At 40.4% G+C, this 22323-nt stretch overlaps 1 protein-coding gene across 5 annotated transcripts in view; it reads left to right on the top strand.

The window, feature by feature from the left end:
- GLI2 (GLI family zinc finger 2) overlaps window positions 1-22323 on the top strand; it is a 403275-nt gene that overhangs the window by 364980 nt on the left and 15972 nt on the right. For 4 of the 5 annotated variants that reach the window (XM_069066900.1, XM_069066904.1, XM_069066902.1 and 1 more), the window contains 3 exons: window positions 1648-1761; window positions 10484-10615; window positions 18171-18320. In XM_069066900.1, the coding sequence (XP_068923001.1) occupies window positions 1648-1761; window positions 10484-10615; window positions 18171-18320 (396 nt within the window). The remainder of the gene's footprint in view (window positions 1-1647; window positions 1762-10483; window positions 10616-18170; window positions 18321-22323) is intronic. The other variant, XM_069066901.1, reaches the window with a different exon arrangement.

Raw genomic sequence — 22323 nt, 5'->3', positions numbered from 1 at the left:
GTACCTTTGCCAAACAAACTTAATATGGGGTCACAAAGAGTTCAGACATGACTGAAACAGCTAAACAATAATAAAGTAGAATTTGTTCTCACTAAAAATTAATGGGATTTAAGTCAGCAAGGAAAATTTTGTTTACCTCCTCAGTTCAGGCCCCACCCTAACCAAGAACTTTCCTTACCATTATTCTGATACAGCTTTCTCCCTCAGCACTAGCCAGAAAACATCCATATGAAACTCAAAAGAGAAATAGACTGCCCCTCTTGTGTGCCTTTCTATCAATATCTGGGATGCATCATAGTTCTGAATGGGGAGAAACAGGTGGGCCCTTGGTCAGTCCTAGCCAAGCTATCTCAGCCATGACCAATGCCATGATTCTAGCAGAAAATGATAGTATTGAGTAAAGAAGACCAGGATGGACTATTATCTTGCTTTCGAGGTATTCTAGGAACTCTGCAAAATTGCCAAGATGTCTGGAAAGAGTCACGCTCATTATCATCCTATACCCTTTAGCTAATAATTTTAATCTCCATGGTCATGGAGAGAAAAAAACTTGGGAGTAGAGATGGAAGGTGGGAGAGATTGGCCTTAATTTTCTCCATTATAAACTGAGGTGAATGCTGGGACATATTCATTGATCAAGATGATGAGATGTCTGGACACCATGACATGAGAGTTGGTTTTAAAGAGCTGCGGATGTTAACCTAGGGAAGATAAGAATGAGGGGGAACATGGTCACTGTCTTCAGATATTTAAAGGGCTATTAAATGGTAGAGGGACTCATCTTGTTCAATATGGCCCCATAGGACAAAGTTAAGAGTGTACAGAGGTAGATTACACCTTGATTTAATTTAAAAACAGAAAACAACTTCCTAAGAATCAGAACTGTCCAGAGGCAGACTGGGCTGCCTGAGAGATGGTAGGGCCCCACTCACCTGACATATTTAAACAAACAATGGATAACTATTTCATGGAGATTTTGTTCATATCTAGGGTGGTCTAGAGGACCTCTGAGGTCCCTTATAGTGCTAACCTTCTAGGCCAAGGAAGTATATCAGTTAAAAACAGAATGCTTTTTGTCACCTGTCCCCTGATTTACTAGTATCTATATTTTCTCTCTCTCCTTTTCCTCTCCTCTCATGGGAATACTTGTACAAACATGGATAGACACACACACACACACACACACACACACACGCTTGATTATCAAAGGGACAATTCCAGAATCCTACCTAGGAGTTCAAAGGGCCTTCCCCTCAATTTCATGGCATATAGGCCAGAGCATGAGTCTCAGTCAGACATGGATTATCTCTGGTCTTATCTCTCATACTTATTAGCTCTGTAACCCTGAGCAAGTCAGTTCTCCAGTCTGAGTCTAGCTTATTCATCTGAAAAATGGGAATGATGATAATATATGTACTTCCTATTACATGAAGTTGTTTTGAAGAAAACACATTGTAAACCTGAAAGTCCTATTCAGAAGCAATTATGATGATTCCTCCCTCACCATTAACTCGACCTGTCCACAAACCCGCCCTGTCCCTTCCTCCCACCTCTATCCACTGCTGACAATCACCTCTTGCAGCTGGTTGCATTTCCTGGACTTTCCAGAGCTTGACCCTGACATGGGTTCTCCTCTGATCTCTCCAGAAGAAGCAGAGCGGTGAGTCAGCAGTGAGCAGCACGGTCAATCCGGTAATTAACAAGCGCAGCAAGGTCAAGACTGAAACTGAGGGGCTGAGACCAGCATCCCCACTGACACAGGTAACCCCTGCTTCCCAGGCTACAATGCCCTTTCTTGCCTCCCTCTCCCTCACACACAGAGATCCCTGAGTCGGCAGCAGAGTGATAGAGATTTTGCCCATAACAGGGCTCCCACACCCCATATACACTGCCCCTCCCTTCTCGGTGGGTTGGTTTCATATCGATTTTCAAGAGAGCCCCAGTTCCCAGTGGGAATTACATACAAACATGCTGGGCAAAGGCTCTTACCCACTTCCATCCATTAAATGAAACGCTATGTCTTTGGGAATTTGGATGCCTGATGTGTGGCCCAGGAATGAAGAGGGATGGGATGTTTATGTGGGTAACCTCAGAAATTATATTACTTGACTTGACTTTCCAAGACTGCAAAGCTAGCAGTCCTTGTGTCTCTGAACAGACATAGATCATGGAGGGAAGGAAGCATGGGTCCCAAGCTCTTAGTCAGGACTCCTTCCCAGATTGTTTGTCACATCATCCTTTGCGGTAAGGACACAACAGCTGACACTAGGAAGGCCCCTCAGGCCTCTGCTTTCTTTCTGCTACTTTACCACAGAGAGCTGCCCTGCTGCCAATTGCATCCATTGGACCATCCTTTATCACAACTGTAAACTATCAGGCGTGCTCTGGGCTCTTCATTTTCATGAAATATTGGGCTGTGTTATTGTCAGGCGAACAGAGGTGTTTATGACAAATTCCTCTTCCCGCACGGAATCTAAAGTGGGTCTCAGCATGATGCATGGGTGCGGTGAGGCTGGCCATCATCGAGGGGCTGGTAGAATTGATGAAGATAGTGTATCAGTGAAAGATAAACACGCTGGAGTCAGCATGATTAGGGAAGGAGGCAGGTCTCCTGAGGGAAAAGGCTCAAAGCACATCAGAAACCATACAACCTGACAAACTCATCCAGCCATCTGGAGACCCCACCCTCAGCACTCCCAGACCCTTCTGGCCAAATACGATCAAAATGGCACCTGAACCCTAGCCTTCCCTGTCACCCAACCTCCTCAGTGCTCAGACTCAGACAGAATGGTCACTTTTAATTTTAAGGCATTTGTCAATAACCCATTTGAGAAATTCTTACTTGGGCTTAGTTCCAGGTAAAATTTTGCTTCTGAAGAAAAATGCTTGTTCTTTCTGCTTAAAGACAAAAGGAAAGTAAAAGAAAATCTTCTTTCTTTCTCTTAGCTAACAAAAACAAACAAAAAAAACCAAAACAGTGGACCAATTTTAACACTGAGGCATTAAGGAAACTCAACACATAGGCCTGGGTGCATCTATTCTCCTGCTATCTTTAGATGGCCTCTTATCCTTTCCTGAAACTATATTTTAATCTGTAAGCTGCTTCATGTCCTTTCAGAATTAAAAAAAATAATAATTAAAGTTATTTACAATTTTCTTGGATACCCATAAAGCTAAGTCCATTGAGGACCTTGAGAGGTCATCTTGTCCATCTCTCAGTCGGCGTGTACTTAAGTCAACCTAAACAGATGGGCATTGATCCCACTTCTAAAGACCTTGGGACAAGAAGCTCTGAGAGCTTTTCCCTCTCACCAGTCCTTCTGTTTAATAGTGCCCCAGCGCTTTCTACTTCCTTGGGAGTTTTTCCGTTTTACTTTTTGTAGCATAGAGGGGTTTTGTCTTTAGAATGACACTTTAGAAAGAATGAATCAACTAAAACAGGCTGTTTTCTGAGGCACTGAGCAGGAATGCATCTCAGAAGATCTGGTTTTCTCTATTACCCTGCTTAAAATAACACTCACTAAGAGACCTTCATTCCAATACCCTTTCCAATTGAAGGCAGAAACTTAACATTAAAAGTGAACCAATGAATTTTGGAAAAATAAGATCCTGGGTGGTCAGATCCTGCCTTCAAATGCCATTGTGAGCCCCAGTGGAATCAGTGGGAGTTATGGACTTAATCTCATTTGGGAGTTGTCCTCTTAAAACTCAAATAAACGCTTCTCCCAGGAGGATATTCCAAAAGCAAAACATTTTATGGTTGTCATCTTAAGATGATTTTAAATTTAATATGAGCTTTTAAAACATCTGTCCCTGGAGAGCAGGAGGTAGCTTCGTGCTGTGCTCTGGACAGAGACTAGCTAGCACACTTGGCTACAGTAAAGAAGCAGGCCCAGCCCTCCAGAGAGCTGCCTTTTTCTCCGCTCTATGATTTTTATTCCCTTTCTCTTCCCACCTTCAGCCACTCAGTGGTATTAAGTCCTTTTCCCCTTCTCCTCATCAAAACATGTGCCTAGGAGAGGTTCTAACATTACATTTGAGAGTAAATCTTAAGTCTTTGTGTTTCTTCTCCCAAGAGTATTATAGGGTATTTGAATCTTGAGCTTCCTTTCTAATTATTACAGAACCTTAGGAAAAACCTTAGAGATCACAGGCCAAGCCCATCATTTTTCAGAAGAGAGGATGAGGCCGAAAGGGATTAACAACTTAACTTATGATTACATGACAAAATAGTTGCAGAGCAGGATTAGAACCCAGATCTCCTAGACACCCAGCCCAAGATGCCTCTATCTATACCCTATCTGCCTAAAAAGGTAATTGGACTAGATCACCTTTCTTCCCATTTGACTCTTCTGCGAATGTGGAATTAAAGATTTTACCCCCCTAAAAAAATTTAGGACATCAGTGAATATGTGGTCAAGGTATCAGGACAGGAAGATTGTGCTGAGAAGGACCTTCTTTAGCATTGTGACTGATTGCTATCAGTGATGACCCCTCTCCATCTAATTTAACAAATAGACTTGCTGGGTTTTTCCTGTTCTCGGGTAGATATGGCTAAACGGGTCTCCCACATGGTATCCCTCTCTCCTGCAATGCATCTCCTTGATTCCCTTTACCAAGACCCTAAAGGGCAGGTTCCAGAAAGATACAATATCTTATACATGTCTGGATAAAACAGAAAGGTTTCCTGTCACGTATAAGGAGGTACTTGGTCTGTGTAGCCCTGAATATCTTTCTATAACTTACCTCAAGTAAGTGCAGGCAAGGGACTAGTGCCCAGCAGTGCCCTCTTTAAATCTTTGAAGTCAGAATACTGCCTTGACAAGGATAGAGAATTCATTAGGTATGTGCCTCCCATTCCTCTTAACTTGAGGTTTTCAAAGATTAGATGGCCACTTGTTGGGTGTTTTGTAAAAAGAAATTCTTGTTTAGGAATGGATTGGATTCAAAAGTCTCTTCTAAATCTGAGATTCTATGATGAACTCCCTGCCTACCCTGCCTGTGTTGGAAGGGTCAGACTGTCTTTGGTGAAAAGCACTGATAGTAGTATTAATAATAGCTATTCTGAAACCAGGTAAGAAGTTTGGCGTTATTTTTGTTTTGGCATCCTCATGACCAGCAAGAAAACCCAGAACACAGCTTTAGCATTTCAAATAAATCCAAAATCACATTAGTAACCAGAGAACGTAGGAGGAAACACAAATAGTCAAATTAACATAGCTACCTCCTTCATTTAATGGCTATTTATTCAAGCAAGTGAACAAAGTTCATCTTCAAAGATGCTTTGATGATGGCAACTAGACATATGCATATAACTTACAGTTGACTGATAGAAAGGAACCATGACCATATGATTCAGTAAGTCTGCCATAAAGGATATCCAGGGTCTTTGCTTTTAAACTTTTCCCGGAGAAAAGACCCATTAGTGGAAGAAGAATGGCACAGAAGGGGATGGATGGGTGGATAGATGGATGGATGGATGGATGGATGGATGGATGGATGGATGGATGGATGGATAAATAAAGGAAAAGACAGCAAGGAACTCTGTAGCTCATTTCCAAGTATAATCACAATGATTAAGTGAGATAATGTAAAGTTTTGTGCAAATCTTAAAGCACTCCGTGCCTTTGATTATTAGTGTTACTGGGGGGGAAAAAAAAGCAAATTCGTGGCTCTCTGTTCTCTTTAAGTTAAATGACCAGATATTGAGTACCCACTGTGTTAGAAGTCCTGAAGGCATTTGCTATAACGAATTGCAAAATGAATGTAAGACACAGCCTCTGGCCTAGAAGAGTTTGTTTAACCAATCTATTTGGAATAGTAGCAGTATGCAGCACTATATTATTAAATGCAATAATTACCAAATGCAATGGTCCACATAGTAAGAGGACTGAAAAGCAATGTGAGAGATCAGTGTGGGCTGAAGTTGTTAGGGAAGGCTACCTGAAAAAGGTGACACTTGAAAGAGGCCTTGGAGGACTTAGCTAAGCAGAGATAAGTTGGAGGTAACATTTTAGGAGGGAAGGATAGCATCAGCAAAAGTGAGCAGGTTAGATACCAAAGCCCATAATTGGCTTTTTTTTTTGGAAGAGAGAGGCAGGGCAATTGGGGTTAAGTGACTTTCCCAAGGTCGCAAGGCTAGCAAGTGTTAAGTATCTGAGGCCAGATTTCAACTGACTCTAGGGCCAGTGCTCTATTCACTGCACCACCTAGCGGCCCCAAATTGACTTCTTTCTCCAACAGTTTCCTCTCTTCTTGCCTTCTCTGCCTCTCATCCATTCCTTTTTTTTGATTTTTTTCTTTTTTTTTTTGCTTTTTGGAGGGCAATTGGGGTTAAGTGACTTGCCCAAAGTCACATGGCTAGTAAGTGTGTCAAGTGTCTGAGGCCGGATTTGAACTCAGGTCCTCCTGACTTCAGGGCTGGTGCTCTATTCACTACACCACCTAGCCTCCCCTCTGCCTCTCATTCTACAGAAATATTTGGTCTCATTGGATTCTACTCTAAAAAAATAAAAATAAACAAATAAACAAACTCCCCTAAGGTCCTTGCTTCCTTCCCTGGAGCTGTGGCCTGGGATGACTTGACCAGTTTTATTCCCTTCAGCTCTTCCATTTCTTTTCAGACAGCTCTTTTATGGTTAACCTATTATCTATCGGTGGCAAGCAAGCAGACCCAGACCACAGAGAGGGGAATTATTGATTTCTATTCATTTGCAGGCTGCTAGATTTCCCACACGTACACACACATTTCACCTTTGCATTTCATTTGCTTCTCATCATCCCTTTTAGTTTGGTTTCCACTGAACTTTTCCATTGTCCCAACACCCAATAGAGTCTCCTTTGCTCTGGGCCCTGCCCTTTGCTAAGGGCCTTTTCCTCCCATCTGTGGGCCCTGCCCTCCTGAGGTCCAGTGGATTGCTTTTGTCAGTCCTTTTCCACATCAGTCAGCCTTGCATCATCTGCAGATTTCATTAACATATTATTTGCAACCTTCCACCTGACCCCAATCCACACAGCATAAATTAGAAGGATAAGAGGGAGCAGCCCTATCCCCCAACCCTTGGGTCACCACAGTAGACACCTCTTGTCATCATCGATTATTACTCCCCGCTTATTATAGTCTTTCAGCTGTCATATGTCAGCCAATTTGAATTCATCTGGTGAGTGAATTTTCATTAGATGGTATATCATAAGCTTTTCTCCACTCTAAAAAGAGCACAGCAACACTTTGTCTTCTGTATTTGCATCAGAAAAACCAGGCCTTTTACTTCTTTAAATCTGGGGAGGGGGAGTGAAGGGAGTAGGAAAGGGGAAAATATACACATTTTGTTTTTTAAAAACTCACTTCTTAGTGTTACTTAGGGACTTGGAAAGTAATATTAATTCTTACATGAGAGTCAATGTGGTGTAGTGAATAAAGAGTCAGAAAGAGCTGGATTCCAATCCTACCTCTGACACATACTGCCCTTGTAACCTCTTGCCAGTAATTTAAACTCTAAGTGCCCTAAGCAGCCATCTGAGATTAGACACTGCAGAGCAGATGACAGTTAATACGGGGGGGGGAAGCGCCCTTACTGGAACTTTCTATACAATTGAAATGAAAAGGTCAGACACAATTGATTATAATAGTGTAATGTTACTATTAGGTCTAACATAATTTGGGGGTGGGGAGAAGCTCAGGGACACATTTCCTTTTCTACCACCATCTTTTGATCTCCTCACAATTTTCCTTTTGTTCTTCATTTGTCATGACCATTTCTCTCTTATTTCTGGAAAAGTGCCTTCTTTGCCCCTCAGACCACCCAATTCCCCCAAGCATTCCAAATTTCCTTGAGACTTATTGCCCCAGTGAGTACCTGTAAATCCTCACCTTCTCTTTGCCTCAGTTTCCTCAACTACAAAATGGGGATAATAATAGCACCTATCTCCCAGGGTTGTTGTAAGAATCAAATATATTTGTAAAGCACTTAGCAAATTGCAGTGCACTATATTAACTGCAGACTTTGAGATGGAAGGTGTTATATATAGTCCAACCCCAATGGGTGGCCTCATCTTAACTAGAACCCCGTATTGCCTTCGGCCATCAGATTGAACAGCTAAGGTTCATCATCTGCAGAATGTCACATCAGCTACCTTGCCTGTCTCTGCCCTTGTCTAAATTCCAAGCACCTGTATGTCATGCTATTTTATTCATCAATTTAGAGTTGTCATTAACTCATTAATATAAAGGCTGTCATAGCTGCCATCTTACAGAGACAGCAAAGAAAGAGCACTGATCTGGAGTCAGAAGATGGATGTTCCAATCACTGACTGTGCTTGACCTTGAGCAAGGGATTTCACGTCTTTGGGCCTCAGTTTCCCCGGGTGTAAAATTCACTAGATAAAAACTAAGGTCTCTTCTAGCTCTAACTGTATGATCCTATGGTCTGACTTATGGCCATTGTATATTCAGTTGACTAAATGGGCCCTTTCTTTCTCAGTATCTACCATTCTTTCTTTTTTGTTTATTCATTAATTTTTGACATGACTTTTTAAAATTTTTGAGTTCTAAATTCTCTTCCTCCTTCCACCACCCATTGCACCCATAAGCAATAGATGATACCCATTATACATGTGGAGTCATGTAAAACCTATTTCTCACTATACTTTCTCAATAAATAAATTTCCCTGTTTTACCAATGACAATAGTTTTTAAAGAGTTTTAAAGAACACAGTCTACCATGCATCCTTGCCAATCTTATGCTCCCCTTCTTTCCTAAATAATTAAGGAAAGTAAAATTTGTCATCTATGATAAGAAAAACTCTTTGTTTCAACTTACTCAATGACTTTAGGCAAGTGTCTTGGCTTCTCTGTGCCTGTTCATAATCCAAAACCACTGGTACCTGCTAGTATCACAGGATTTAACCAAAGATAGAGAGGAAAATGCCACCTAAGCTGCTACATTTCTTACCTCTGTAACTAGGTAGAAACAAAACTGAATTCCCTAATCTCAACCAAACTTGTCCTTATACAGGCTAAATGAAACTTGATATTTACCCAGACTCTAGACAACTCTAGATAATAAGCTCATAACCTTAATGGGTACATATTTCCTGACAATGAGGGGGTTGAAAAATAGGGCCTTGGAGGTCTCTTCCATCTAAGTTGGTGGTGAATAATGGCACTTTAAGGTTTACTAATTACTTTACAAATACTATCTCATTTGACTCTCATGAGAGTCATGGGAGGTAAGCATTCATATTATTCAGCATTTTATAAATGAAGAAACTGAGGCCGAAAGAAGTTAAGTGACTAGCCCCAGATTCACATAGTAAGAGTCTGGGGTCATATTTGAACCCATGTCTTCCTGAACCCTGGTCCTGGACTTGCCCACTGTGCCACCAAGCTGCTTTAATGTACTAGGTTATGCGTGGAATCCCAGGTGGGTTTTAGTATTAGGACTGCCAAAAGCATTTGAAGTTAGCCCAGAATTTCTTAGCTTTTTTTTTTTCCTTTCCCAGATTTCCTAACTTACAAATGGCTAAAAAGAATGATAACATTATAACATCTCCTTGTTTTTGCCTCATTTAAATGAGCCTTTGCCAGAGCAGGTGTACAAATATTCACCATGCTGGATCTTTTTAGTGTTTCAGGGTCTTCAGAATAACACATGTGTGATTGGTATTTACATGCATCTGTAGAGGGGGACCGTTGAGACAAAGGTTTGTGTAGGTATAGGTTATATCATACTTTGATGGAGGCTAGTATTAGGAACTTTCAATATGAGAACTTCTACCAATGCAGGGTATAACTTAAAGCAACTTACAATCAGTAATTTATAGTGACTTTGATCAATAACTTATAGTCTTAAATCAGGAGTTATTCATTTTTCCTTTTCTTTTTGGTCCTGGCCCCTTTTGGCAGTCTAGGTAAAGAATACAGATCCCTTTGCAGAATAATATTTTTAAATACATAGGATTGCAAAGGAAACCAATCTTACCGAAATACAATTGCAGTTTAGAAAACAAAAACAAGTTCATAGACCACTGAGTTAGCTTAGTTTAGTTTTCTTATCTATGAGGGGTAACTCTATTGCCCCTGTAATACAGTGGCCAGGGACACTGAGGGGTGAGATAGCCCACATAGAGAGCCTAAGTCAGAGAGGCCTGACTTAGCCCAGATATTGATGACTTACAAGATAAGCTCCATAGCTACTCTAATATTTTGCTTGTCTTTTTGTGTTAATACTCCAAAGTGAACATGGGAATAAGGATCATAGAGAGTAAAGAGGCCAGTCTGCAGTTCAGTGACTCCCTAGAGCTCCTCCCCACCCACCTTCATACGCCAGATTGGGGTTGGGGTGGGGCGATCAGGTCAGCACCTTCTTTTCCTGCTGTAGACCACAGGTGACCAGCTACTCCTGATGAACTCATCTCTGCAAACATTATTCATGTCTCCAGGTGAAACAAGCTCACTTATGTGTTCTTTACCCTCCTCCCCCAGGAACATCTGACAGACCTCAAAGAGGATTTGGATAAAGATGAATGCAAACAAGAGCCTGAGGTTATTTATGAGACCAACTGTCACTGGGAAGGCTGCGCCAAGGAATACGACACCCAGGAGCTACTTGTCCATGTAAGTGATGGCGAGGAGCGGCCCTCGGCATAAATCAGCACGGCCACAGCCGGCCAGCCCTTTGTCACAAGGCTCCAGACAGCACCAGTCTGGGCCAGGGACTTCAAAATATGCAAAGAAAGAATTATGTCATGGAGGCAATATGACATGGCAGGGATGAACTTGTCTACAGAGGGGAGACATTGATACATTCATATTTCATGCTGTTAGCAGCATTTTCAGTGACAGGCTGGGCCAGAACTACCTTCATGTACATGTACACATGTATGAATGTCTCTATCAGAGTAATTGGAACAGGGGGAGAGGCTGCCCTACCCCCAGGAAAGGACCTGCCTTTAGAAGATGACAGATCTGAGTCAGATGACACTACTGGGCCTCCACAGACGGCCACAGGATGAGGGAAGCTGGCCTCCTATTTGATTGTCCTGCCTTCTCCATAGGGGTGCTGTGGAGATGGATTTCAAATGGTTTCCCCTTCCTCTTTGGTTTTCCAGTCCAATGAGATACTGCAGAAATGGTGCCCTCCCGAATAGAAGTCCATCTGGTACCTTGTTCAGGATCACTGCCCCCCAACATTGACGCCCCAATAAGTCACTTGAAATGAAACTGATCGTGATTATTAAGCAGATGTGGCTTTGAAGAACCCCAGGTTAACGTGACTGCCTTAATGAATGAACTACTCCTTCATAAGTTTTCTGTTGTCACTTAGAAGAAACTAGGCTGTTCCCCTTCTCTCCAGACCACTTTCAGAAGACTTAATATTCTCTCAACTCTATTAATTTAAAGTTGTTAGCTAATTTTCCAAACTTCTCCTAATTTCATAAAGTTATTCATTCCTTTTGCTTTTTCTTCTTTATTTTCTTATGAAAACTCTGGACTTCTTTACAAAGTCTTCATCCCTAAAACCTTGCCCAAGAAGACCAGAACTTTTCAGTAAAGACATCTTTTTTGTCCCAGGGAGGTATAGGAAAGGTTAACTAATTATGGATCCTACACTTATGGATTATATCTAAACTTCTGAAAACCAAATGCATTTTGGATTTATCCCACACTTTTGTACAATGGATCTCCTATCCACTGTATAAAGTAAGACTTCCCATTCTTTGCCTAAAATATATTCTCAAAGGTTGTTCCCCATTCCCCAGCTTTCTGTCTCTTCTTTCTAGAACTTACTTGCCTTCTCTCTCTGCCTGGGCTTGAAACCCAGAGGTCTGGGCTTAAAGTTCTCCTAGAGGCACCATGTCTGACCACAGAATGTTTTGTGTTTAGTTGGCAAAGTCATGTTTATTTGAGGAGAGACCTACTATCATTCACAGATCAGCCTAACCAGATTGAAAGAGGCTCATCCCCATAGGGTTGGCCATTAGCTAATGATTTTCTTGGACCATAGCAATTCCTACAGTACTATCTCCTAAGGTGTGGAAGGGATGCGATCTGCATTTGGTGGAGGAAGTACCCACAATGATGAAATAAGGAATCTTTTGAAATTATTAAAGTCAGAAGAAAAATCTGACTAAGGGACAGACTCCCAAGGAAATGACCCAGGAGGATGTGGGAAATAATCTGAGGTTTTAAAATGTTTGAGCTCTAGGTTTTCTTCCCCTCAACTTAGTGTTATTACCCTCCAAAGGCACCTTTCAACACTTCAGAAATGAGTCCATCTTTGGGGAGAACAGAGAGCAGACTTGGTTAACATTTCAAAAAATATTACGTGAGTTCCTGCCCTGTACAAAGCAGTGTGTCCAATACTGTTGGAAACAGGGAGAATTGGAAAATACTGTCTCTGCCCTCAGGCTGCTTTAAGTGTAGTTGGAGAGAAGGTGATTAACAATAAGAGACAGCATACTGTAAGTACCCAGCAGATAAATAAAAGAGAACAGAGAACACTGTTGGCTGGGATGGTTGGAAAGGACTTTATGGAAAAGGTAGAATTTTTAGCCAATTTTAAAGAATGGGCATATTTGGATAAATAGAGGAAGCCAGCAGGAATTAATTCCATGTGATCAAACAGCCAAGATATAGTTGTGAGAAAATGCAAGGTGAATTGGAAGGATATATAAATCAGTCTGACTACAGAAAAAGGGTTGCTTTTTTCTGTATAATCCTAGTGTCTAGAGTAGACAAATGTCTGACACATAGTAGGTGCCTAATAAGTGTTTGTTGATGTATTGATGAAGGTGAAGGCATAGGGTAGAATGAGATAGTAGAAATTCTTAGATATCAGAATTGGAGGTTTAGCTCCCCATATGAGAAATTCTCTACCAGAGACCCTTTAAATGGCAATGGAGAGGAAAAGGCAGGGAGAGTCATCTTTCCTGATACTTGACAAGACCTCCAGAATTCCCCAGAGCTTCCTAATAGGTAGGCATTGCCCTTCGCATGATAACATGGTGGCCCATTTGCAAAGCAGCATTTTTCTTTGCTTCCAAAAATGGATGATGATTTAGCTCAGAGTGGGAACATGGCACACAAGCGTGGGCGCTGGACAGATTATTAACAATTTGTTGCTAAGTAAACCAATAAGAAAAAAATGTTTAAAGTTGTCAAGAAGCATTTTTATCATTTGAAAGGCTTTAAAAATGGAAAGTGGGGCTAATATGATGAGATTATCTGCCATAGTTCAAAGTGTTGTAGATTTCACTTGCCAGGGATGCCCATATTCATATTCATGAAGTTCAGTCCTATACCATAGAAAGCAAGGCTGCTTTTCATTCCTTTTTATTTCTCTTCACTGAGGCCATAATGCCTTTCAACTCCTATGCTTTCAGTTGGGTAATAATGGAGCTCTGAGTGTGGGCAGGCCTTCCATTCATTCTCTGGGTTGCAAAGTTATAGAAGTTGTGGGGGGGGGGGGCTTGGTAAGAGAAGGGAGAGGATGGGACACAGAAAGAAGAAAGAAAAGGAAGGGAGAAAAAATGGGGGAGGGGGCCACAAGGGACAGGCAGAAGAAACTAAGAAAAGGGAGGTGGGAGAAAGAAGAATGAGGGAAAAGGAAATTTAGAAAGCCAGTAATTCAGTGTTCCTTAATTTCAAGCCAATATAATTAGATAATATGTGTAAAGCACTTAGCAAGCCTTAAAGCACTATATAAATGTTAGTTATTAGCATTATTATCCAGGCATTATCTAGTTGACAATTGAAGCCCCATCTTAGTGAAGAAATGAACTCCTTTTTAAATATAAATTTTTAATGTCTTTTGTTTTCAAATTGCCTAAATTTCCCACAAAACCTTCCCCCTGCCATTACCAGTGAGCCAGCTCATATACAAATAATTTTTAAGAGAAAAGAGGAAAAAACAAACAACAAAATGAATCAATACATCAAAAAAAAAAATCCAACAACATATGCAGTATTCCACATCTGTGGACTTCTCACCCCCAACCTCAGCAAAGGAGTGGGGAGAGATGACTTCTGATAATTCTTATTTGGGACAAAGCTTGTTCTTTGTACTTATGCAACATTCATTTTTGTTTGCGATGGCTGTTCCTTCCATTTACGTTGTTGCAATCTTTGTGTATCTTGTTCCCTTGACTCTGCTTAATGCACTTTGCATCAGTTCATGTCTCTCCTTACTTCTCTCTCTGTGCTCATCATATTTGTCATTTCTTATAGAACAATGTACCATCATATTCATGTACTTCAGTTTAGACATTCATTTCCAATGAATGTGCATCTGCTTTGTTTCCAGTTCTTTGATGTCACCAAAAAATGCTGTATAAATATTTTGGAATATTAGATCTTTCTTTTAATCAACAACTTCTTTGGGGTATATACCTAGCAATGGAATCTCTGAGTCAAAGGGTATTGACATTTAATCACTTTATTTGCATAATTCCAAATTGCTTTTCAGAATTATTATACTAAAGGAATAAATTATTAATTCAAAATGAGAAAGAAAAAAATGATTTATCTGGTAGAAGGATAAACTTTCAAAGTGAAACTCCTGATGATACAGATGTATATATTGAAGTAGAAGTCTGGGTGGGAAAAGGAATAGGAAAAGGAATTTGGTGCGGTAATGGTACCATTCTCACCACCAAGGAAGAAAAATCACTGAATGTTGCTGCAAGAGGTACAACAATGTCAGCAAGCTTTTCTCTTTTCTCACATCTTCTCAGTTGTGTAAGTCTGTGGCAAAGTTATGAAGCTGGCTGAGTCTGTTTTCGGTGTCCCATTTTCCCTATTCTGCTTCCTAACCCTTCCCTCTACCACCACTGCAAAGTAGTCCACCCAAGGCCTTCAGGGCCTTCCTCATGCTCTCTTCTTCCGCCCTTTCTCCTATCCTTCCCGCTACTTGTTTTGATCAAAGGATTTGACAAATTCATCCACACTAACCACTCGTGGGCAATAGAGCTTCCAGTGGGATTTATATTTGAGTAGGAAACAAAAAATTAACTCTAGAAAGGCAGAATTTCAAAAGATTAGGAAGGGTTTTTTTTAGAGGGAGAGCAACATGGACCAGGGTTCCCTACAATTACATGAAGAAGGAGGAGGAGGAAGAGGAAGAGGAAGAAGCTGATGGGGGGGGGGAGAGGAAGAGTTCATAATAATACTTTAACTTTGTCTAACTTGAACTTGAACTTTGTGCTTTATTCTTTGCAGATGGCTTTCACAAATCTCATTTGATCTCTTTACTGTCATTTTCTAAGGTAGACAAGTCAGGTATTATTATCCCTGTTGGACATATGAGGAAACTGAGGTCCATGAAAGTGAATTGGATGTTTTAAAAGCATACAGCTAGTCACTTATGGAGACAAAACTTCAGCCTCTTTTCAATACCCTATTCTATCTCATGCTAAAGACAGACTTAACTTGCTTCATAATTTTGGGGTCAAATGCTGACCAAAATGAATGATTCCTTCATCTATTCTCTATCTTGGATGTTTTTTAGGTTATGTACAGCTATCACCTCTTTTCTTAGCATGATGGTCTATTCATTGGGCATCTTCTGTAGCTGTTGGGAAGACAGAAAGAGAGTGTTTTCTAAAGCTATGGGAGTTATCCTTGAGGAACTAAACATTAAGCTTTAATGTGATAACAACACTCCATGTATTGAAGACAGCAGCCACCCCTTAAATAAACAGATCATTAGATTAAAGGAAGAAGGATTAGCACATCATCAATTTTCTCACCTCCCTGCCATTGGTAAACTTTAGCCACAACTCCAAGACCCTCTTGCCCATGTTATAAGAGGACATGCTAAATAAACATGCAGCGAAAGAGAGATCCCAGGACCTAGGATTTAGAGCTAGAAGGGACTCAGGAAATCAAGTCCTCCTCTTTCATTTTACTGATGTTTAAATTCAAACTCAGAATTTAGGGGCAGCTAGATGGCGCAGTGGATAGAGTACTGGACATGGAATTAGGAAGACTCATCTTTCTCAGTTTAAATCTGGCCTCGAGGGATGGCCAGGTGGCTCAGCGAGTAAGAGCACCAGCTCCAGTGTCGGGATGACCTGGGGATCAAATCTGGGCTCAGATACTCAGCACCACACCCAGAAATAACTGGCCGTGTAACCTTGAGCAAGTTACTTAACCCCAATTGCTTTAAAAAGAAAAAAAGGAAGTAAAACAAGGGAGTATGGGGAGATACTCATGTGTTTTATGGTTTTTCTGTTGAGTGAGTCTTGACTTTGAAATGACTATTGAATCATGAAATGTGAGAGCTAGGACTTAGGATTTTCTGGTCCAACTCCCCCATCTTATAGATGAAGATACTGAATCTCAGAGAAATGAAATGAATGTATTTGAAAAGGGATAAAAGACTTAAAACAATGAAAGTTCCAACAGTGACGATCATGCATCAGCAAGTATGGGAGGTCATGGTGGGGATAATATTTTCCTAACCCATACCCCAGATAGTGAGTGGGAAGGAGCTTCTTTTTGCTACAAAGGACATTGGTACAGATGAGATAACTGTACAAATGGTGCCATGCCCATCGTAAAAGCTTAATAAACTTATTCAATAAGTTTTTATTTTTGTCAGTGTGAATTATGGAGTATCCAAATTGAAAGGAACATCAGAGGCCCCTTCCTTACTTCCTCAGCGAGTAATAATGTAGTTTTCCCTTGAATATCAATAGTAATAATGAACTTACTATCTATAGAAGGAGTCCATCCCATTCTGGGGTATCCTTTATTGTTAGGATGTTGTCTCTTATATCAAATCTGAATCAGTCTCCCTATAACTTCTACCTACTGCTCTCTTCTGCCCTCTGGGATCAAGCAGGAAAAACCCAATCCCTTTAACACATAACAGCTCTTCTGATAAAGATAGCTATTATTTCCCTAAATGTTCTCTTCTCCATGCAATAAACATCCCTAGTTCTTTCAATTAAACTTTGTGTGACATGGTCTCAAGTGCTCAAACTGACCTTGTCACCATCTCCTGGACCTGTGCCAGCTTATCAATGCCCTTCCTAAATGTGGTGCCTAGAAGTGAACAACGTACTTTATATGTTGCCTCCCCAAAGGAGAAGATAATTGTGAGAAATAATTATTTTTCTCTTATATTTAATAACTAATTATTGTATTGGGATCAAGGTTTTTCTCCTTTTTTACTTCCTCATCCAGTGTGGGAAATCTTTCTAAAACACTTACCTAGCCAGGATGGCTAAGATCTAATCAAAGACAGTAAAAGATATTCTAAGTTTGGGCCAATTTGGGCATTCCTGCTCATTGTAGTTTACTCAGACAGGTCTGGGAAACAGTTATTCTCCTTTTTGATAGTACAGAAATTGATGTCTCTTTGACCAAGATTTGGGTGACCCAGTTTCACATACCCCAAGACCTTCATTGTCTTAACCTACTGTCCCATAATATTCATTCTGTCATTAAAATTGTTAACCAATCAGAGTTGACTGCTACCCTAAGGAACACCTAGTCTTTGAAGGGCATATAAACTATGAGCCCACCATTGTAAGGGGTCTTTGGTCTAAGACAGGTGGAACAAATGACCATATTGGCATTATTAATAAAATGACTAAGTTACCCAGAAATCACATCTCTCAGAAGTCTTTAAATGCCACACAATAGAATTATTATCTCTTTTGGTTATGGTTTGGTTTTTTGCCTTTTTTTTTGGAGGGGGGAAGGCAGGGCAATTGGGGTTAAGTGACTTGCCCAAGGTCACACAGCTAGTAAGTATTAAGTGTTTGAGGCTGGACTTGAACTCAGGTCCTCCTGACTCCAGGGCCAGTGCTCTATTCACTGCCCCACCTAGCTGCCCTTCTTTTGGTTATGTTCTGTTTTGGTTTTTGGCATGCTGTTCATAATTGTGTTTAATATAAATACTATAGTTCCTTTTTTTAGCTGTAATATTATCCTGTTGATTCATCTTGAGTTTACAGTACATTGAAATATTCAGATCTTTTCTCTGTGAACTGATGCATTTATCTAGTACAACTAGCAAGTTGTTTTAAATTCAAGTATAGGACCTGAAATGTATCCCTATTAAACTTCTATCTTATTATTCAACCCATCATTCCAACTTGTCAAAAAAATTTTGATTTAACTGGATTTGAGTCATCTTAATCATCTTCCTTCTTTCTTGTAGCATATTAACAATGACCACATTCACGGGGAGAAAAAAGAATTTGTCTGCCGCTGGCAGGACTGTACCCGGGAGCAGAAGCCATTCAAGGCCCAGTACATGCTGGTGGTACACATGCGTAGGCACACTGGCGAGAAGCCTCACAAATGCACGGTAAGACAGTTGGCGAGCCGAGGAGGCAGATTTTTCCTTTTCTGTCGTACAGTGTAACTAAGATGTCTTAAACTATTTAGGCCTCTTACCTCACTAGGATGTTTTAAATACATTATCAGAAATTATCTTTACAAAATGTTTTGAGTTTTTAAGAAAATGGAACTGACTAGAAATTAAGAATGCTTCTGTACTTTGAAGAAAAAATCTGTTTTCTAGACTTTTTTCAAAGTTCTCACCTGCTGCTGCTCAAATCATCCCTTTTTCCCCTGTTCAACAATCCATGAACCCACTGAACCTATTACTCATCCTAATCTCTTAAGGACATCTAATGGACTGCATATCAGTGCAATAAATATATGGAAAATGGTGTACATTTGCCAGTGGTTTATAGCAACCTTTCCCATAACCCATGACAGTGAAACCATCACATTTAGACCCATCATAGTGCTTCCTTTCTCAGTGGGTGGGAGAGGGGCAGGAGGGAGGGAAAGAATGAAGTGAGAGATGTAGAAAATATGAAATTCTGCTGTGTTTATTGTTTGTTGATTGTGGGGGGAGAGGAAGAGGGAGAGTGGTATTTTATCCTTTGGAGGAAAATACAGTTTTAAAAGTTCTCCAACACTGTATATCCCATTTATATCTTATAGGTCATTCTAGAATCCCCAATAGCTGCTAACAAAGAGATGATTATTTTAAGTGATCCTCTTGATTATCATTATCAAGTGAGGCATAAAGCAGGAAGACCTATGCTTTCCAAAACTGCTTATTGCTACCTTGGAGGCTGTCCAGCAAAGAAAACAAATGGGAAGAAGGATTTCCCAAAGATGATGAGATATTCCAGCTTTTCTTGTTTGCAGATGACATTGTACTGATCCCATCAAGTCCTAGAATATGATAGGGCCTCCTAGATGAGATCAATACCCACTCTGAGATTAGACTCACGGTCTATACAGAAAAGACTAAATTGATGAAAAATGTTTATTTCCCAGACTATACCATGCACATAGAGGGGAAGCCCATCAGAACCTATTTATTGTACAGTCATGTTAGATGGGTGCAGATTTGAATAAGGAGCAAGAAAGTGGATTGCATTTCATTGAAGAAATTATGCAGTGTTCTCAATGATCCCATACTGTTGTCTGACACAAAACCCCAATGTTTAATGATGTCATTCTCCTGGAAATGTGGCATAGCTAGTACAAAAAAAAAAGAAGAAAAAGAAACACAATGAAAGAGGAAGCAGATGGCATAAGCGAAGACTAGAGGATGGCTGCTTATTCAATGCCATCATCAGCTTCTTGTGGGATTAGCCTGGTTGTTCCACTTTTTAAGAGGACTTCACATTATCTTATAGAAAAATATGGTCCAGGAAAATTATATGCATATCTATCTGTCTGTCTATCTACCTATCTATCTATCTATCTATCTATCTATCTATCTATCTATCTATCTATCTATCTATCTCCAAGTTGGAGTTCTCTCCCCAAAAGAATATGGAGACATCATACCTTAGGTGAGTAGTGACTGAATCCCTAGCCTCCCTAATGACAACACAACCAATGAAACTAGTTGGGGATAAACAAGGCTTTACTCCAGGGTGATGATATTGGGGGGAGGGGGTGGGAGTGGGGAGAGAGAAGGAGTGATGTCATGCAATAGGCTTCCTTTGCATAATAACCACCACATCTCCCGACGCCACGTCTCATCTCACACTCTTCATTTGTCTAGCAGTGTCTTGCCACACGACCATCTTCCCAAGGTTCTCTCAGAAGGCTTGAATTCCTCCAGAGTTCCCTCCATTCTGGTGATGGGGAGGGCTGGAGTGCCTCTTCTTGTAGCCCAATTCTATCTGTTCCACTGAAGTTCTTTCCCCTTCGTTGTTTTTTTCAATAAGTGGGGGGGAAATCCCTAACTAGGACTCTTTGGGTAGCCCTTCACCCTCTGTAAGGGGCAGAATGTGAATTGTCAACAAGGCCTATTGACCGAAGCTTTTTGTGAGAGACTCTTGGCCTGATTTTTACCTTCTCCTCAAACATTACTGGTGGCCCTTAGAGCCCCAAAGCTATCTCCTGATAGACAGAGGTGAAGCTAAGCAAGCAGGAGGTTGTCAGTCTATCCCAGACACTCTTGCTCACTCTCTGGTCTTCTCCTTTCTCACATTTCCCTACCACCAGTTTGCTGAGTTCCTTCATGCTTTGCTGCCCCTCAGTCTGTCCAGAGAGATCGCCCCCCCTTCCCTACTAGCTTGCCAAAGGCTTGTCTCTTTGGGAACTGACTCATGTTCCAGACTGACCTTTCTTCTCCCCCCTATCAAAAATTCCCACTTGCTCAGGGCTGTGATGTCCTAGCTATCATCTGGGAAAGTATTCCATGGACTAGACTAATTCACACTGAGGTTTAATGAGTGACAACAGCTTAAGAGTTCACACTCTAAAAATGGATATTTTTATATTTATTATTTAATTATTTTAGCATTCTTTTCTTTTTAAATTTTAAGTTCCAAATTCTCTTCCTCCCTCGCCCCTCACCACCCACTGAGAAGGCGTGCAATATGATATCAATTATACATGTGAAATCATGCAAAACGTATTGCCATATTAGCCCTATTTCCAGATAAAAGCAAGAAAAGTAAAGTGAGAAAATTATGCTTCAATTTGCACTCAGAGGTCATCAGTTTTCTCTCTGGAGGTGGTAGCATTTTTTTTATCATGAGTCCTTTGGAATTGTCTCGGATCACTGTATTGATCATAGTATTCACATCTTTTACAGTTGATCATCATTACAACATTGCTCTTACTGTGCAGAATGAAAAATGATTATATTTTAAAAGAGGATTCCTGGAGGCCCTGAGACTTTAGTAGTTGTTGCTGTTTTATTTTATAGATATCTTTTGGTCTTATATTTATGAATATGTTTATGAAGCCATCCTTCTTTCCTCCTTTACCTAGTAAGCCATGCCTTTAAAAAAAATTTAAAGAATTTAAAAGAAAGAGAAAAATACTTTAGCAAAATTAAGCAACACATCAGCCTTGCCTGATATGCAGTATTCCACACCCACAGCCCCCACCTCTGCAGAGAAGGTAGGAAAGTTAGGCATCTAGACAGTAAACAAAAGGAATAAATATTTAATTTTGAAACTTCAAGCAGATGAGAAGAATCTGTTGAAGAAGGGGCTCCCAACCCTTAAAGGTTTTTTATTTAAAATAAAAAATAAAATATTTAAAATATCCCCACAGTTGTTAATTATTGTGACTCCATATAGGTAAAGATGGTCTTGGTGTCAGACTCCGATATAGAACAGACTGTGTTTCAAAGCAGGGGTTCCCAACTTTTTTCATCCCAGTACCTCTTGGCTTCTAGTTAACCTTTCTGTGCCCCCATTAAATAAGAAAGGAAATAAATTCTAGAGTTTACTGTGCAGATGCTCATAAAAAAGAAAATAAAGGTATTTCCTAATTTCATTCAACAAGATACTGTATTTATGAAATGTTCTCCCTATCCCATTGGGAAGGCTCTCATGCCACCTCTCCAAGGGATAAAAGCACATTATAGGCTGAGAACCCCTATTTTTAATGTCATAATAACAACCAACATTTTTATACCACTTGCTATATATACCAGGCACTGTGCTAAGTGATTTACAGTTATTATCTCATTTGATCTTCAAAAACGAACCTGGGAGATGGGTGCTCTCATTATCCCCATTTTACAGTTGAGGAAACTGAGGCAAACAGATTAAGTGACTTGCCCTAGATCACATGGCTAGTAAGTGTCTGAAACTAGATTTGAATTTGGGTCTTTCCAATAAAGCCTTCTCTAATGCTTCTGACCCGTTCTTATCTTGAACCCTGATTAAGCTGCAAAATTATGGTTGAAGACAATTCTTCTGAAGTTTCTTCCATTTTAAAGTGAAACACTCTCTCTCTCTCTCTCTCTCTCTCTCCCTCTCTCTCTCTCTCCCTCTCTCTCTCTCTCTCTCTCTCTCTCTCTCTCTCTCTCTCTC

This window comes from Petaurus breviceps, unplaced genomic scaffold (assembly GCF_028583685.1).
Source record: "Petaurus breviceps papuanus isolate PSGF00001 unplaced genomic scaffold, PetGlider_PUasm1.0 90731, whole genome shotgun sequence".
Classification (NCBI taxonomy): domain Eukaryota; kingdom Metazoa; phylum Chordata; class Mammalia; order Diprotodontia; family Petauridae; genus Petaurus; species Petaurus breviceps.
The sequence above is the reverse complement of the archived record's forward strand: the minus strand, read 5'-3'. Positions and strand labels throughout refer to the sequence as shown.